This window comes from Sorex araneus, chromosome 6, assembly GCF_027595985.1.
Source record: "Sorex araneus isolate mSorAra2 chromosome 6, mSorAra2.pri, whole genome shotgun sequence".
Taxonomy (NCBI): domain Eukaryota; kingdom Metazoa; phylum Chordata; class Mammalia; order Eulipotyphla; family Soricidae; genus Sorex; species Sorex araneus.
The window spans coordinates 134,339,807-134,358,605 of record NC_073307.1 but is presented as its reverse complement, the minus strand read 5'-3'; the positions used below and the strand labels follow the sequence as shown (position 1 = coordinate 134,358,605).

General features: G+C 39.0%; 1 protein-coding gene across 1 annotated transcript in view; it reads left to right on the top strand.

The window, feature by feature from the left end:
• CCDC73 (coiled-coil domain containing 73) overlaps positions 1 to 18,799 on the top strand; it is a 90,037-nt gene that overhangs the window by 67,189 nt on the left and 4,049 nt on the right. Inside the window, 14 exon segments of the mRNA XM_004607967.2 lie at positions 1,265 to 1,393; positions 13,131 to 13,317; positions 14,418 to 14,435; positions 14,438 to 14,533; positions 14,536 to 14,828; positions 14,831 to 14,904; positions 14,906 to 15,012; positions 15,015 to 15,153; positions 15,350 to 15,477; positions 15,480 to 15,596; positions 15,768 to 15,967; positions 15,969 to 16,031; positions 16,033 to 16,161; positions 16,316 to 16,406. Coding sequence (XP_004608024.2) covers positions 1,265 to 1,393; positions 13,131 to 13,317; positions 14,418 to 14,435; positions 14,438 to 14,533; positions 14,536 to 14,828; positions 14,831 to 14,904; positions 14,906 to 15,012; positions 15,015 to 15,153; positions 15,350 to 15,477; positions 15,480 to 15,596; positions 15,768 to 15,967; positions 15,969 to 16,031; positions 16,033 to 16,161; positions 16,316 to 16,406 — 1,771 coding nt within the window.

Genomic DNA, 18,799 nt, shown 5'->3' with positions numbered 1-18,799 from the left:
ATATTTAGAATGTGACATTGGAAAATAAGTTTGTAATTTATTTAAAATAATTGATAGTCTAAAGGCTTTATTCCTAAAAACATTGAATTTTATAACTAATGGGAAGCCATTGAGGATTTTGAAACAGAGTAGTAGATGGTTAGGGAATTTTTTTTTCACAGTATAGATAATTTTATGGGAAAAGACCAGTATGAAGAATATTGCAAATAAATTAATCATCTGTCTGTGTGAGTGTGAATTAGGACAATAGTACTGAGAACAGAGAAGAGAGAAGCAGGAAGAATTTTCAAGTAGAATTAGAATCAGAGGCATTTTATATGTAATGAGTTTTATAAGGAGAAGGAATCAAATGTGACTATGAAATTAGCATTGGCAGTAGAATAGTAATACTGACCGGAGAATGTGAAAGGAGAAGCCTATTTGTGGATAAAAACAATGAGTTTAGAGGCCTACATGACAGTATAGTAGATACAGCACTTGCCTTGCACACAGCCAACCCCTATTCGACCTCCAGCATCACACATGGTTCTCCTAGCCTTGCCAGGAGTGATTCTGAGCTCCAGATCAGGAGTAATCCCTGAACACTGCCAGGTCCGACCCCCAAAAAACAAAATAAGAAAAAGGAAAAAAAGAATTTAATTTGGGAACAATTAAATTTATGGCACCTACAGGACATTAGGACATTTAACTTGAAATGCTTATCATGCATTTGGAATTGTAACCATTAATATTTGGAGACTAGAAGGTAGGTAATGTGTAGATTTAGAGATTTATTAGCATAAAGGTGAAAATTGAAGGTTTAGATGTATAAGATGATCTTTGGATGGGGTGGAACGTTTATGAAAATTGGGCTAAAGAAGAAAGCTTTGGACAATGTCAACATCTAGATATATATATATATACATATATATATATAAAGAGAGAAAGATAGAGTGCTTCAGGTAAGAGGGGAGAGGCCTGATTAAAAAAAAAGTAGGATAAATAGAAAAACTGTTTCAAGAAAAAGTAGTTAACCTATTGTTAAGCAGGAGAGACTCCTAACATCTGTAAGATTTACATTTCTTATCTATTATTGGAGAATTTAAAATATTTCAGTATTTTTATGATTATGAAATTATATTACATACTCAGCCCAATTCAGTAAATGGTAGCCCTTAATATTTACCTTGGGATTGTTTTCATTTTTTACTATTTTAGAAACTTGTGTAAATAAAATTATCATACAAAGCAACAGACGTGCTCATTTTGGTTAAATTTTTATTAGGTTGAAGAACTTAATGAGGAAATCAATGAGATTAAAAACGAGTTGTCATCACTTACAGAAACTCATATTAAGTTACAAGAAAGTTATAATGAATTATGTCGTCAAAAGCTTGAGGCAGACAAGTTTCAGGTAATTCAAATTTGTTGGGGGGGTATAAAAACTATTAAAGAATTTAGGATTCTTTAAAATCCTAATTAATCCTAATTAAAATCCATGATTTTCTCCCTTATTTGTGTTTTCTGTTTTTTCCCACCCCTACCCCTGCCCCATCCCTACCTGTAAACTTGACTAATCTTCAGTGATTGCAGCTTAGCTCTCATGTTTTTAGTTTTGTTGAGTCTGTGTTAGGAAAGTGTGGCTATACCAGTCACCCATACCACCAACTTAACGGAAGCCCTGATGCCTGTTCACCCACTACTCCTTATTATCTTCCCTCACCTTGATTTCTTTCCCTTTTTGTCCTCTCTAAACATTGGGGTCAAAGGTGATGTAGGCATCCCCCTTTAACTACAGTACATTTCATTATCCAGTATTCTGTATACCGAAGATAAGTGAGATCATCCTGTGTTTGCCTTTCTTCAGGCTCAATTCACACAACATGATATCTTCTGGTTCCAAACAGGTTACAGCAAATTACATGATTTCATCATTCCTTGCAGCTGCATAGTATTCCCTTGTGTATATATACCAGATCTTCACAAGCCATTCATCTGTCGTTGGACACCTAGGTCAATTCCATAACTTACCTATTATACAAAGTGCAGTAATAGGGTACATTTTTGAAATCTTTTATTCTCTCTCCTTTGGGGTTGTTCTCATTGTTTAGTTGTGAAGTTTATTTGTCTAAAATGTCTGAGTTAGGTCCAGAGAGAGAGAGAGAGAGAGAGAGAGAGAGAGAGAGAGAGAGAGAGAGAGAGAGAGAGAGGGAGGGAGGGAGGGAGAAAGAGTATACTGGGTAAGGCACTCGCCTTGCATGCAGCCAACCAAAGTTTGATTGCCAGCACCCCATATATTCTACTGAAAGCAAAGCCAGAAGTAAGCCTTGAGCAGCACTCCCAAAAATCAGACAAAAAGAATTTTTTTAAATGTCTAAATCTAGTAAATCTATTCAATGATTTGTTTATCTTTTTGCATCACACCCAGCGATACTCAGAGGTTATTCCTGTCTTTATAGTCAGGAATTACTCCCGTGATGCTTGGGGAATCATGGGATGCTGGGAATGGAACCTGGATCAGCCATTTGCAAGGCAAATGCCCTACCCACTGTGCTATCGCTCTAGCCCCTATTCAGTGATTTTTTTAAAAAAAATTAAGCATATATTTCATTTATGGAGTTCCCATTTATTTTTGGTATCTATATACACATATATATTTCTTTACATAGAAATAAATATATGCACACATAAAATATATGTATATGTATTTCTCTTCATTATCTATAGATAATACCAGAGAATTGCCATTTGTTTTATTTGACCATAGGTATAAAAAGGTTAGACTTGTCTGGTGTGTTGGTTTTGGGGCTGTCTCTGTCAGTGCTTGGGGCTTCTCCTGATGGTGTTCTCGGGGTTGCTCCCAGCAGTACTCTCATTTGGTACCAGAAATCAAGTTCAGGTTTACCTGTGTCTGCTGTGCCCTTAGACCATCGAGTTCTGTCTCCTGCTCTTGGACACTGTTCTTAGAGTAGGGTAAAAATGATATGGTAGCTTGAATTTGCTTTAAAATTCAACAGAGAAGGAGGAGGTGGAGAAAAGGTGTCAAATTGTTGATGATATTTTGTATCTGGGCAACTTTGCTTTACCAATTTGAAATACTTGGTTTTTGTTTTGTTTTGTTTTGTTTTGTGTAGCAGCCGGTTGTGCTCAGGGCTTACTCCTGACTTTGCACTCAGGAATTACTCCTGGTGGTGCTCAAGGAACCCTGTGAGATGCTGGGGATTGAACCTGGGTCAGCCATGTGCAACACAAGTATCCTCCCCACTGTACTGTCACTCCAGCCCTAGTTGGAAATTTTTGATATTAAAAAATCTTTCCCAGAGGCTGGGGTTGCTGCTCAGGGGTTCAGCCTGTGTTTTACATATGTAAGTCCCCGAGTTTGATCTCTGGCACATAAACACATGCACATATACAGAATATATGGGGCAGAAGGTGGCACAGAGGGCTGGAGCGTCAAGGCCCTGCTGTCATTCCTGGCATCACTCCAGCAGAGCTATGGTGATTGTGTTCTTTGTCAGGCCCACGCAGCTGGGTACCCTTGAGCAATGCTGGAAAGTGCTCCTACCCCCATTCCCAACAAAAGGAAAAAAACGTTACAAATTGAGAAGGAGAATGTGCCAGAGAAAGCTCAGGGAACAGGCTAAATGCTTTGCCCCTCGGAGGCCTGTGGTCAGTCTTTGGCACTGCTGGGAGTGATCCCTGAGCAGATCAGGTGAGACTCAATACTCTTCCCACCAATAAATAAAATATATGTTTGTTTTTTTTTTAAATTGAATCACTATGAGAACAGTTACAAAGCCTTCAGGTTTAAATCTCAGTTCCACAATGATCAAACACCCATCCCTTCACCAGTGCACATGTTCCACCACCAAAAACACCAGTATACCCCCAACCCTGCCTGTGTGGCAGATGATTTTCACTTTACTCTCTCTTTACTTTGATTACATTCAATTTTAGACAGAAAACCACTATTATTATTTGGAGTTTTCCCCCAACAATCAAACCTGCCGAAAAGGCATCATTAGATAATTTGTTTTCTATTGCTGATAATGAAGAGGGCTGGAGCAATAGCACAGCAGGTAGGGCATTTGCCTTGCACACAGCCAACCCGGGTTCAATTCCTCCACCCCTCTCGGAGAGCCCGACAAGCTACCAAGAGTATCTGGCCCACACGGCAGAGCCTGGCAGGCTACCTATGGCATATTTGATATGCCAAAAACAGTAACAGCAAGTCTCACAATGGAGATGTTATTGGTGCACGCTTGAGCAAATCGATGAGCAACAGGATGATAGTGACAGTGACAGTGATATTTCTCTTTATTATATGTATCCATTTTATTTTAATTTCTTGAACATTTATTATGAATATTTAAAAATTCCTTTGCTAGTTCTATTATCCCTGTTATTTCTATTTATTTTTAATTAATTTTTCTGCTTACAAAAGGTTACTTCCACCTGTAACTGTCTAGTACTTAAAAGTATTATAGGGGCCACATTCAGCTGTACTGGGAGGACCCTGGCCTACTGGAGAGCAAAAGGAGACATGTGGCGCTATGACCAAACTTAGAACTTCCTCCATGCTAGGCTTATGCTCTGCTACTTGAGCGTAAGCTCTCTCCCCAATCCCACTGTCTCGTAATTTTTTATGAATGATAAAAATTATCATTTATTGCATTTTACATTGCTGATTCTATTTTGTTGTCTTCCTTATAAGAGTGTTGAAATCTGATATCTACTTGTAAATAAATTTTATCCTTTTGAGACCTGATTTTAAATTTAAGAGTGACATTTGTGGAGTATAAAATAACATAACATGAGGCTGACACCCAAGGACAGTAGATACAAGGGCCAGAGAGACTGCCCCATAGCTGGAAGCCTGCCTCATGAATGGATGGGAGAAGGCAGCTGGAATAGAGAAGGGATCACGAAGAAAATGATGGCTGGAGGAACCGATCGGGATGGGAAATGTGTGATGAAAGTAGATAATGGGCCAAACATGATGACCTCTCAGTATCTGTATTGCAACCATAATGCCCAAAAGTAGAGAGTATGGGGAATATTGTCTGCCATGGAGGCAGGGGGAGAGTGGAAAGGGTGGGGGTATACCGGGGATATCGGTGGTGGGGGATGTGCACTGGTGGAGGGATGATCATTGTGTGATTGTAACCCAAACATGGAAGCTTGTAACTATCTCATGATGATTCAATAAAATTAAAAAAAACCTAAAAGAAATTTAAGAGTGAATCTAGAGTAGCTTTAGTTTAAGTCTAGGAAAGGTGTGAATATTTTTGGATATCTATAGAACACCCTAGTATTTGATGAGATCTTTATACTCTGTCTAGTTGAAACTCTGACTTTCCCCAGCACTCTATGATTTGGGGGAATCATTCAGCTTGCAGTTCCCTGGAAGTTCTTTTTCACTACACAGATGGCCAGCTTTATAGTCTACAGCAGGCTGAATATGCAGATGCCTGGGGCTCATTTTTCATTTTGTTTTGGAACCACACTCAGCAATGCTCAGGGGTTACTCCTGCCTCTGTGCTGAGGAATTACTCCTCGAAGTGCTTGTGGGATCACATTGGGTGCTGGGGATTGAATCTGGGCTGGCCATTTGCAAGGCAAGTGCCCTACCTGCTGTACTATCTCTCAGCCCCTGAGACTCATTTTTGCACAGCAATTCTATCTTCATTGTTTTGTCTTGTTAATTACTGACACCTCAACCTGCCCAGACTCTAATTTCAGATATCTCTGATCTCTATATTTTCACTTAGAGAGTATCTTGCTTTGTGAGATGAGAAATTACTCCAGACAATCTCTGTCTCTCAGAACATGGTGGTACAAAGGATTGTGTACATTGTCCAAGCAGGAAGGCAGGGTAGCCACAGGGTTAGTCTCATTTTCTTTCTGTCAGAGAATGCAGTTTTTCTTTTGGGCCACACCTGGTAGTACTGTCTCTGCACTCAAGGATCACTCCTGGTGGGGCTCAAGAGTATTGGGGTACTGGGGATTAAACTGGGTTGGCCATGTGCAAGGCAAGTGTTTTACCCACTGTATTATACGTTTTATATTGTATTATGTATCATATTTTTAGCCCCAAGAATGCACTTTTTTCCACTCTATGTAGAACATTGCCTGAAAACTATTGTTTCATATATTTTACCTAGTTTTTTAAATATTATAGCAGGAAAGCAAGTCCAGAATGTATTAATCGTGTGTGACCAGAAATAGAGATTTTATAATTCCTAGAGCAAACATTAAAGGAAAGTGTGCATCTTTCTGTCCTGGAGACAGAACCCAGCATCACTTATATGCAAGGAATGTGCTCCATTGCTGGGCTATAGCCTGTAGCTTTTGATAGGCTCTATTAAAGATATTTGTGAGTATCTCCTTCTTAAAGCAAATATTTTTGCTTTCATAATATACATATTATTTTCAAAGGGGATATATTTAATGATGTGCATGTTAACTCACTCATTTACCTCATTCTTTATGCGGTTATTTATTAAATATTGTCTATATGCCATACACTTTTGGGAGTATAACAATAAACTTTTTATTTTTTCTGCTACATTCGTGAGTTTGAAACCTGACACTGCATGGTCCCCTGAGCATTTACCTGAGAGTAGCCCATGAGCACCATCATGTGTGGCTCAAAAAACAAACAGACTAAAAAAACACATGATTTTTTTAAAAAAATTATTGAATCTCCATGAGAACAGTTACAAAGCTTTCAGATTTAAGTCTCAGTCATACAATGATCAAATACCCATCCCTTCACCAGTGCACATTTTCCACCACCAAGAACCCCAGTATACCTTCCATCCCACCCATCCACCACTCCCCCTGCCTGTGTGGCAAATAATTTCCACTTTACTCTCTCTCTACTTTGATTACATTCAATTTTTCGACAGAAGACCCACCATTATTATTTGGAATTTTCCCCCAACAATCAGACCTGCCAAAAAAGGCATCATTAGATAATTTATTTTCTATTGCTAATAATGAAGAGCATATGATGTTGCATGGCCACAACAGTGGCCATGAAATTTTGGATTTTTGGTATTTTAGTAATTAAGTCCGGAGAGATTTATGCCAAAAGCCACTGAGTTCTGAGATTGGTTTGTGTGCCTCTGGGATCATGGCCGTTCAGGAGCTGGTGGAGCTGTTTTTGGTGGCAACTTGGGGTCTCGTAAGGGCGGGGAGAGGGGCTGATTCCATCCCCAATCCTGAGAGGCCCCGCGCATCTCATCACTGCAAGCTCATACCTCTGTCTAATAGGCTCTGAAAGATGGCGGTCACTATGCTGCCACTGAGGAGAAAAGGCGTAAGGGACAACGCCTCTTCCCACCTGGGGTGACACAGGGGCCATAGTTTAATTCACAGTCCAGGAGCATTTCTTCCAAAAGTCACTGGGTTCTGAGATTGGTTTGTGTGCCTCTGGGATCATGGCCGTTCAGGATCTGGCGTAGCCGTTGTGGGTAGCAACTCGGAGTCTCGTCAGGGCAGGGAGAGGGACCAGTTCCCAGAAACATGATTTTTAAGGGAACTTCTAGTCGAGTAGAAGACTATTGTGGTGTAGAATAAAAAGTCCTTAAATAGTGGAATATTTTGAATATGGTACAGTGGATATGATAGTGGCACAAAAGCAGAAGCAATAAGCTCTTTTAGGTAAGGAGGTACTACTGAGGGAAAATCTCACACAACAAAAGATTTTTGAGCAAGTAATTAAAAGTAAGAATTGTCCAGGGATCCAGGGATTGTCCTAGAATTCCTGAGATGTGCAAACTTGAGGCTTGTAAGTCTCTGAGTTTAGTTCTTGGGATCACTCCCACATGATCAAGTACAATCGTAGAAGCTCTTCCGTTTGGCATAATAAAATAGTGATCTTTGGCACATACAACCAAGTATGCACAAGCATTGCAAGTGGGGTGTGCAGCCTCTGGCAAGCACTACAGCTGGTGTGCAAACACCACAACCAAGTACATGAGCACTACAATCAAGTATGTGTGACCTTTGGTCACTGCAACAATAGTAACACAAAGGCGGAGGTAAGGACAAGAAATAAAATTTAATAATGTAAGACTTAGAGTATTTTAAGTATATGGAATAGCATGTATAAAGAAGTTGGAAACAAATGCAGAAGATACACTACAGTGGTTCTAGTGAATTTTTATATTTACTGTGCCATAGAATTTTGTTTTCAGCTTTTACTGTTTGGGGTCTTTAAAAAGCAGGAAAGGGGGCAGGAACAGATGCCTTGTATGTGAAAGGACCTGAATTCCCTCCCTAACTCTTCATTGTCTCCCAGACATTACTGGGGATAACCCTGGAGACCTACAAAGATAGTCAGATATAACTGGGGTGGGGGCAGGGGGGAGAGGAGGACTGAATATTAACTCCTGGCTGGGGCCTTGGTGGTCCCTAGCACTCCTGGACATGAGCAGCGCCAGAACCGCACCACATTGCTGGGCCTGAGCATTGACTCTGTCTGGGTGATTGACCAAGTATTACAGAGTGTGACCTTTGGGATTCCCAAACTCTGCTCGATAACCCCCCCCAAAAAAAATAAATAAATAGCAGGAAATAAGGTAGTCCAGTTTTCATTTTCGTTTTATTTTTCCTCCTCCCCCTTCTTTCCATTGATGTTGGCAATGACTAGAGCTTGCACATGCTTTGTTGTGGTCCTCACACATTTGTGGTTGTGGTTCTCTTAATCACTTATTTGTGGTACTCACACATGTACTGGTAATAATACTCATTAGGGGTCATACTCCTGGATAAGTGCTCATACCTATTTCTTTAGTTACACTGCTTGCTGGGTGGGATGAGGGGTGCATTTGTATTTACAGTGCTTGCATACCTGGCTGTGGTGAGGCTGGAAATTACTTGTGGTGCTTGAGATCTCAGACAGCCAGATGGTGCCAGATACATACAGCGGAGCTGTCAGGATTGCCCCTGGTGCATAGTGAGCACCAAGCACCAGACTCATAGCATCATGTTTGCAACACAGATGCATTAACCATTGAACCATCTCCCATCCCCCAGATTTTTGGAGTTTATTTTGGTGATGATGGGGACAGAATTAAGCACACATTTGTCAGATTTCTTCTTTTGTGAATTATAATTACTATGTTCTTATTTACAGATAAACATATTAATGTCTTTCCCATTTTCATTGTAAATCATAAGTTAATTTGATTCCTCTTACAGAGACTTGTCTTGAAAGACTGGTCTATAGGTACATCTTATTCCTTACTTCCCATTCATTCCTTAAGACTGGGTACTCTGGCTTCATACTCCAATAATTGCTGCTTCTAGTGTCAGTTCCTCTAACACATTTGATACTATCTTTTGTTTGAATACCCTTTGTTTTCTCCTCAATTACATTAGCAATCATCTACTTTTTTCCCTGCCTCTCATATTTTTTTCTTTAAGAGAATAAAATTAAGAGAATAATACTACTTGAACAACCATGTGCCATGTGCTTACATATGTAATTGAATTTGATCATCATATTTTAAAATATTAAAACTTAGAACAGTTTTTGGGCTGGAGCAACAGCACAGCGGACAGGGCATTTGTCTTGCATGCCACCAACCCGGGTTCAATTCCCAGCATTCCGTATGGTCCCGAGCACTGCCAGGGGCAAATCGTTAGTGCAGAGCCAGGAGTGACCCCTGTGCACCGCCGAGTATGACCCAAAAAGCAAAAAAATAAATAAATAAAACAGTTTTTAATTCCAAATATTAGAAATAGCCTCTAAGATGATCCTAAGTAATTTCCACCACAGGGTACTCATAATCTTTTTGTAATTTCCTTGCCTTAAATTTCAGCTTGATTTAGTGATATGTTTCAGATTACTAAAACATAGAAGTGAGGCAGTGTAATTTTTAAAAAAATTTATTGAATCACTGTGAGATAATAACAAGCTTTCATGTTAGGTTACAATCACACAGTGATCATCTCTCCATCAGTGCACATTCCCCACCACCAATATCTCTGGTGTACTCCCCCTTTCCCACCCTCCCCCTGCCTCCATGGCAGACAATATTCCCTATACTCTCTCTCTACTTTTGGGCATTATGGCTTGCAACACAGACACTGAGAGGTCATCATGTTCGGTCCATTATCTACTTTTCAGCACACATCTCCCATCCCGACCGATTCCTCCAGCCATCATTTTCTTAGCGACCCCTTTTCTGTTCCAGCTGCCTTCTCCCATCCACTCATGAACGTTTCCAGCTTTAGAGCAATCCTCCTGGCCCTTGTATCTACTGTCTTTGGGTGTCAGCCTCATGTGATGTTATTCTGTACTCCACAAATGAGTGCAAACACTCTATGTCTGTCCCTCACTTTCTGACTCATTTCACTTAGCATGATGCTCTCCATGTCCATCCATTTATGAGCAAACTTCATGACTTCATCTCTCCTAAAAGCTGCATAGTATCCCATTGTGTAGATGTACCAAAGTTTCCTTAACCAGTCATCTGTTTTAGGGCACTTGGGTTGTTTCCAGATTTTAGCTATTGTGAACAGTGCTGCAATGAACATATAGGTACAGATGTCATTTATAGTGTGCTTTTTTGCATCCTCAGGATATATTCCCAAAAGTGCTTTGAAGGGTCATATGGAAACTCAATTTCTAGTTTTGAAGGACTGTTCATATTGTTTTACAGAAAGGCTGGACCAGTCGGCATTCCCACCAACAGTGAAAGAACCTCCCTTTTTTCCCACATCCACACCAGCACTGGCTGCTTTTGTTCTTTAGAATGTGTGCCAGTCTCTGTGGTGTGAGATGATATCTCATTGTTGTTTTGATTTGCATCTCCCTGATGACTAGTAAAGTAGAGCATTTTTTCATGTGCCTTTTGGCCATTTGTATTTCTTTTTTGAGGAAACTTCTGTTCATTTCTTCTCCTCATTTTTTGATGGGGTTGGAGGTTTTTTCTTATACAATTCTACTAGTGTCTTGTATATCCTGGATATTAGTCCCTTATCAGATGGGTACTGGGTAAATATTCTTTCCCATTCTGTGGGATCTCTCTGTATTTTGGTCACTGTTTCTTTTGAAGTGCAGAAGCTTCTTAGTTTGATGTAGTCCCATTTGTTTATGTTTGCTTCCACTTGCATGGTCAGTGATGTTTCATCCTTCAAGATGCTTTTAGCTTCAATGTCATGGCGAGTTCTGCCTACATTTTCCTCTCTGTACCTTATAGATTGAGGCAATGTAATTTTGAGATTGGTTCTTGACTTGGGTTCTTTCTGTCTTGTATGCTTTCCTTCCATGCCGTTCTATGTTATTTTCAAATTTGTATTTACAGTTTGATTTTCTTTCATAAACTCCAAATTCATACTTCTGATTGTTCAGTAAACATCTCTACCTTAATGCCTTACTTTACTTATCAAACCCAGTTAGTTTGTACTGAACTAAAATTTTTCCTCCAGACTTGTTGCTTCAGTTTTCTAGTTTAATGAATGATATTCATGGTCACCTAGATACTTAATCTGAGTTCTGCAAATCAACCTTGGCTTTTTTCTCTCATGTCCAGTCATCTACCAAGTCCTATTGGTAATTCAGAAGCAACTCATGAGTCTTCTCACCTCTTTTCATCTCTTTAATATCACATTGATTATTCTAGCACTCCTGAGATATCTCCCAGCCTCATACTCTCTCTTCCTTTAATTTAGTCTTTTTTTTCCTCCAGACTTTTAGGTATATCCTACTAGTGATTCATGAAAATTAATATAATGGTTTATGGTTTAGATTCTTTATAAATTTGCCTATTTTTCCCATTTTTCCTCTCTGGATTTTTGAGGATAGGGACTATATATTTTTTGTTTTGTTTTTTAATTTTATTTATTGTTATTTTTTTAATTGAATCACCATGTGGAAAGTTACAAAGCATTCAAGCTTAAGTCTCAGTTATATAATGGTCAAACACCCATCCCTTCACCAGTGCACATATTCCACCACCAAGAACCCCAGTATACCTCCCCTCCCACCCTCACCCCCGCCTGTGTAGCTGATAATTTTCACTTTACTTTCTCTTTACTTTGATTGCGTTCAATATTTCCACAAAAAAACTCACTATTATTGTTTGGAGTTCCCCCCACCCCTGCCCAAAATCAGACCTGCTGAAAAGGAAGCATTTGATAATTTGTTTTCCATTGCTGAGAATGAAGAGATATGAGGCGGTGCGGTTTTGGATTTCTGTATTTTAGTAACTAAGTCCAGGGAAATTTCTGCCAGAAATTGCATTATTGCAAGCTCGTACCTCTCCTTAGTGGTCCTTATAAGATGGCGGTCGCCATGCCTTTCCCACCCAGAATGGAAAAGCGGAGAGAGAAAAACCTTTCCCCTCCTGGGGTGGCATGGGGCCATGTCTTTGTTCACAGTCTAGAGACATTTCTGCAAGAAGCTGCTGGTACCAAAAGTAGTTTAGCTGGCTGCCGGGATCATGGTCATCCAGCAATGGAGAGGCCACACACGTGCGGCCACCCGGTTCACATCTTGGGGGAGAGCGGCACCAGTAACGCCCCCATCCTGAGATCTCAAGTGCATCTAGGGACTATATTTTGTTCATTCATGAATCCAAAGCCTAGTGCAATGCTCTCATGTAAAACATACTCAAAATATAAGAAAGGATACTGAGTTACTTTCTTAAAGATACATAAATGTACCAAATACTGAAAAAAAACCTTGCATCCTATGAACTGCCTTGCAGTTCAATACAATACAAATACAAAGGATAGTTCAATACATTGTGTGTGGTATATGTGTGTGTCTGTATGCTAGCTATACAAAATAAATTTTAATCTCTTTACAAATAATAGCACACATTATGTAAAGAAAAAATAGTTGTGTGTGTGGGGGGTGCTGGAGAGATAGTATTGGGGTTAGGGTGCTTGCCTTGTATGTGGCCAGCCGACAACGCCCATTTTTTCCCCGGTTCCACCAGCAGTGACCTCAAAGCACAGAACCAGGAATAAGCCCAGAGTGCCATCAAGTATGGCCCCCAAACAAACAAAAAGATCATCTGGCTTTCAAATAGAAATTAATGACTGAAAAGAAATTTATTAGCAGTTTGTTCAAATGTTTTCTATTTTTCAACAGCCTATTCATACATAAAATCTTTTCCATTTTATACTAGGCTCGTTCAGAAGTAAATACTGAAGATAGAGAAATGGCAATGGAAAAATTAGAAAACACTGTCATAGGAAAATATAACTCTGAGCAAGAAATAAGGGAAGACAATATTGTGAGTTTTTGTTCAGATTCTGAATACAAAGAAAAGGAGGAAAAGCGAGGCCCAAATATGGAAGAAATTCTTATAGAAGGTAATCTAATATTATAGTGTAAATTATACATTTAGCTACCCTTACTTCCCACCTGCCAAAGAGCTGGAATTTAGGAAAATTAATTTATCAATTATTTGCTATATTTGCTTTAAGGATAGTAGTGTTAATTTGAGAAACACATTTCCACTTATATTATGTCTTAATAAAACGGGTTTCTGTGGGTTATTCCTTATAGTCAATATTTTTAGGAAAAGTACATTTCTGCCTTTCTTTCTTACAATTTATTCCTTGGTTCTTTGTCTTGGTTCTCTTTTTACTGCCTAACTGGGACTAATTCTCTGGGCTATTGATAACCTTCTGATGAATACCCAGATCTATAGCACCTTCCTGAATTCAAATGACCCTTTGTATTCATTAAAATGATTTTTTCATGATCTTATTAATTCATCCTTTTGGAAGAGTTGTTTAATGAAGGTATTCTTTCAGTATTCAAAACCTAGACTCAACAGCCACTTGGTGGAGATGTTGCAGAGAAAATGATTGGACTGAAAAACTTTCTAATCCTGAACTTTGTATTCTAGATGACCTTAACTATGCTGAGATTTTAAAAAAATTGAATGAATAAAAATTATTGTTTAAAATAGATATTCTATACACTTGTCCAAAACCATTCTAAAGTTAAAAAATAGTTGCATGGTAGTGAATAAATTTTATTATTGTCTCAAAGAAGCCAGCTAGCAACTTCTGAATCTAGATAGTATTAGAAATTATAGTGTAACTGTTAAGGTAAATTTTTGTGTAATCAGCTATGAGTTTATATGGAATTATACTTTATGTCCCTATATGAAGCCAAAGACTACAGGAATAAAAAACATCTTATAATATTCTTAACTTTCCCCATTTTAAACTAAAAATACTTTTGATCCCAGAAAATAAAAATTCAATATGAGTAGAGTTCAAGTTTTAGAACACAAAATATAGCTTATGAAAAAGGAAACTCAATTTTTAACTAAAATTGGTATATTTGTAGTAATTGTATGATGAAGTACATAAAGATAATTTTTAATATAATACAGGTTTTAAACAATCTTATGAAAGTCAGACCTTGCTAGATAAAATTTTACTATTCTCATCATGAGATATACAGGTCCTTGAAAACCACTCCATAGGGAAATTAATACTGTGGTACCCCAAGATGAAAATCAGAGTGAAATCTCTCTAAGCAAAACCCTTTATATAGAAAAAGATTTAGTCACAAACAACGCTTTAAAGTTACTGATTTTAGACAAACAGTTACTGTAGAAATCAAAGACAAGGCATGCATGGAAGACAATGGGTGTATAGATTTTAAATTACCAAATAAGTCTTTTTTGATGGCAGGTGAACCAATAGAAACAGAAAAGAAACACCTAGAAAGAACTGAAGAATTAGATTTTTACCATGTAGATGTATATCTGGAGAATGAAAATAACAAATTATTTAATAGTATCTTAAATGAGATAACTCACAATACAGATCATAAAATAGATGTTGCTGAAATTGAACCATTAAACAGCAGGTTGGATTGCTTCCAGGGACTCAAAACGATATAGAGAAGGAAATTACAAATAATGACCAAACCAAGCAGATTTAAATTATCTCTGCATATAAAAAAGAATTCTGTTCAGTGTTTAGAAAAAAAGTTTACAGTATTCAAGGAATTTTCTGTACACTATTTTTTTAAAAGTGAATGTAGCACATATTCAAAGAAATTTCAGATTTTCAGCAAGTCTTGCATGTTAGTTTAGAGAAACCTCAAATAATTATTTCCTGTGACATAGTAGTCAGCCACACCATCTCTTTCTTGGGGGCCAGGGGTGAGAAATGTTGGGCCACATGAGTGATACTCAGGGGTTACTCCTGGCTCTGCACCCAGGAATTAACTCCTGGCGGTGCTCAGGGGACCATATGGGATGCTGGGGGTTGAACTTGGGTTGGCGACATGCAGGCCAACTGCTCTATCCACTGTATAATTGCTTTGGCCCCAATCACATGATTTCATCTCCTGCTTTCACTGATAATCTGAAAGTACTTCTGATAAAAATGTTAGTATTATGCCTATGTTGGTGAAGACCAACTCATACCCTGGAGAAAAAACTATATGGAAAAATCTGAATGATATGCAAAACGGTCCATTTAAGAATTGCTCTGGATATTTACAAAGCATTGTCACCATTTTTATCTTCAGGTTAACAAGATTACACATGCTTCACAAGCCAAAGATAGGAAAATTGTTGACACAAAAATGTTAACAAAATTACAGTTCTCCTATAGAGTCAGTGGCTGACCTGGGTTTGATTCCTCTGTCCATCTCGGAGAGTATGGGAAGCTACTGAGAGTATCCTGTACGTCAGAGCCTGGCAACCTACCCGTGGCGTATTCGATATGCCAAAAACAGTAACAAGTCTCACAATGGAAACATTACTGGTGCCTGCTCGAGCAAATTGAAGAACAAAGGGACAACAGTGCTACAGTGCTATAGAATCAGATAACTGAAGCCTCAAAAACTGACCTTTTTCTTTCCGTGAATATTAATGAAAGAAAAAATACAGTGTTAAATAATGCAGAAAAGGGAGAGTTATTAAATGACATTGTTTCAGGAAAAATTCACAGTGAAAGACAGCTGGAAGAATCATGTTCACATCACATAAAAGCCATCTGAAGATTTAGTAAACAGAAGTGGAAGGTCACCCTTTGATCTTTCAACTTCAGATTAAAAAAACTGAGAAAACTCCAGTACATGTGAATTTTTCAGACCCTAGTCCTTGGCCAAAAATAAATCAAACAGAAAGTCAAACTGTGAGCACTTTAACTTGTGATATTCCATTGTTAAAAGAGAAATCAGTATGGAACTGGAGCAATCGCTGGGTTCGATCCTCAGCATCCCAAATGATCCCCCGAGCACTGCCAGCAGTGATCCCTGAGTGTAGATACAGGAATAAAAAAGTTACTGAGCACCGCAGGGTGTGACACCCTCCCCCCAAAAAAAATTCAATAGACGCATCAGAAAAAAAGATTTTCACTGACAGTTTGTAAAGATGGTATTGTTGGTATCAGGAAGAATATTGAATCAGGTAAGAAAATAGGGTGTGGGTTTTAATTATTTACATATTATATTTTTATTACTCCTGTTAAATTTAGTTCTCAAGTAGTTTTAAAATGGGAAACATTTATATCAGTGACTTTATTTACTTACATATAAAATATACCATATTAATATAGATTGTAATGGAGTTTTCATCTAACTGAAAATTTTAAAACTAAAATCTGAACATTAAAAGTTTTCTTTTCATCAAAGAGGCTAAAAACAACAAAACCACCATAAATCCAGGTCAGCTCATTTTCAAATACAACCTACCTAATCTGAATCTTACTTACTCTAATGTAGTGGTGTTGGTCAGGCTTATGCCAGTGTGCTTGTTTATTCCTGTTATTTCTAGCTAAAAATAAGACAAGTTTTCTTCTCTCAGGACCATATTTAAGCTTCTTTCCTATGTTGTCACTTTCTTCCCCTAATTTTCTGTTCCCTAATTTTTTGTTTTTATGTCTCAACAGTAACTGATGCAGCTTGATTTTATAAATATTGAGGAATAACACCATTGATATTTTTACCATACAAAACTTGAATCGGGGCTGGAGAGATAGCACAGCGGGTAGGGCGTTTGCCTTGCACGCGGCCGACCCGGGTTCAAATCCCAGCATCCCATATGGTCCCCTGAGCACGGCCAGGGGTAATTCCTGAGTGCAGAGCCAGGAGTAACCCCTGTGCATCACCAGGTGTGACCCAAAAAGAAAAAAAAAAAACTTGAATCCCTTAGCTATTAGGCTCATGTATTAATATTTAAATGTTAAATATTCCGGGGAATAGCCTTTTCAATTGTCTTGCAATACTTCAGAATAAAAGGTTTAGGAAGAGAAACAGGACAGCCTTGCATACAGAGGACCAGGGTTCAATCCCAGGCATCCCATATGATCCTATGTCAGGCCAGGTGTGATTGCTGAGCACAGCGCACACAGCAGGGTGTGGCTCCAAAATGAAAGGTTCAGGAAAATAGTTCAAAGCTAATTAGAGCATATCCTTTGGGTGTGGGAGTCCCAAATTCAGTCTCCAGCATTTAATCCTCTAAGCACCAATGGAGTGATACCCCCTCTTCTAACCTTCAACACTGCGGGGCTCCAGAAAAAAATGGGGTGAGGTTAAGTGGATAAAATACATGACCTAAGACAGGCATTGAAGCAGGATGATGAGTATCTTGAGTACATACTCTTTTAAAGCTATTTTTTAAAAAAATAACATACCATGTACAGGTTCTGTATAAATTATACAGTGACAGTTTAAGAATGTACTGGAGCGCTAGCACAGCAGGTAGGGCATTTGCCTTGCACGGCGGCTGACCCAGGTTCTATTCCTTCATCACTCTCGGAGAGCCTGGCAAGCTACTGAGAGTATCCTGCCTGTACAGCAGAGCCTGGCGAGCTACCCATGGTGTATTCGACATGCCAAAAACGGTAACAAGTCTCACAATGGAGACGTTACTGGTGCCCTCGAGCAAATTGATGAACAATGGGACAGGATGACAGTGCTACAGTGCAGTTTAAGAATTATTAAGGTGCCTGTCAAGATGGCAGGCTGGGGGGTGGGAGGGTAAGAGAAGGAACCTGGGAACACTGGTGGAGGGAAATTGACACTGGTGGTGGGATTGGTGTTGGATCATTTTGTCTAAAAAGAATTAGCAGGGGAAAAAAAAGAATTAGGAGCTGGAGTGATAGTACAGATGGTAGAGAATTTGCCTTGCATGCGGCTGACCTGGGTTTGATCCCCAGCATCCCATATGGTCTTCTGAGCACTGCCACGAGAAATTCCTGAGCCAGGAGTAACCCCTGAGCACCACTAGGTGTGACCCCAAAACAAAACAAAAAAGAATTATGAGGAAGTTGTTTATCAAGCTAATAGCAATCTCATCGGATTTGGTAAAGACATTCTTAGATTTCAGGGAACTTAAATTATGTTAAATATGAAGTTTAATGGGATTTTTCATAATTTTGCCATGTGGCTGTATCGCACAAACCTAAGTTGTGTGTGTATAGCCTACAGTACGCTTAAGCTCTCACTTAAGGGACCATCATTGTGTATGTGATTGACCATTGACTGAAGCAGTCAGGCATCTTTCAAAAAGGAAACTGAGGCCTGGCCAAACAGAGCCCCAGCCACTTGCTTCCGAAATCTGCAAAATCGCTGCCATGCCTCTGGCAGGACTCCATTGTCTCGGGACCAGGCCTCATCCAGAAATTAACCTGCTGAAAATTCAGATATGCAGGTTGTAACTGAAATCTCCAGGCTTTCTCAGAGTGGGGATGGACTACTTCCCCTCACCTCCCTCCCTCCACTTCTGGAAGCCCTGGCAGTCACATCCATACCCCAAAGCCACTGCCCTTTAAAAATTTAGCTCCCATTGTACCACCCAGTTAAAAATTCTTGACT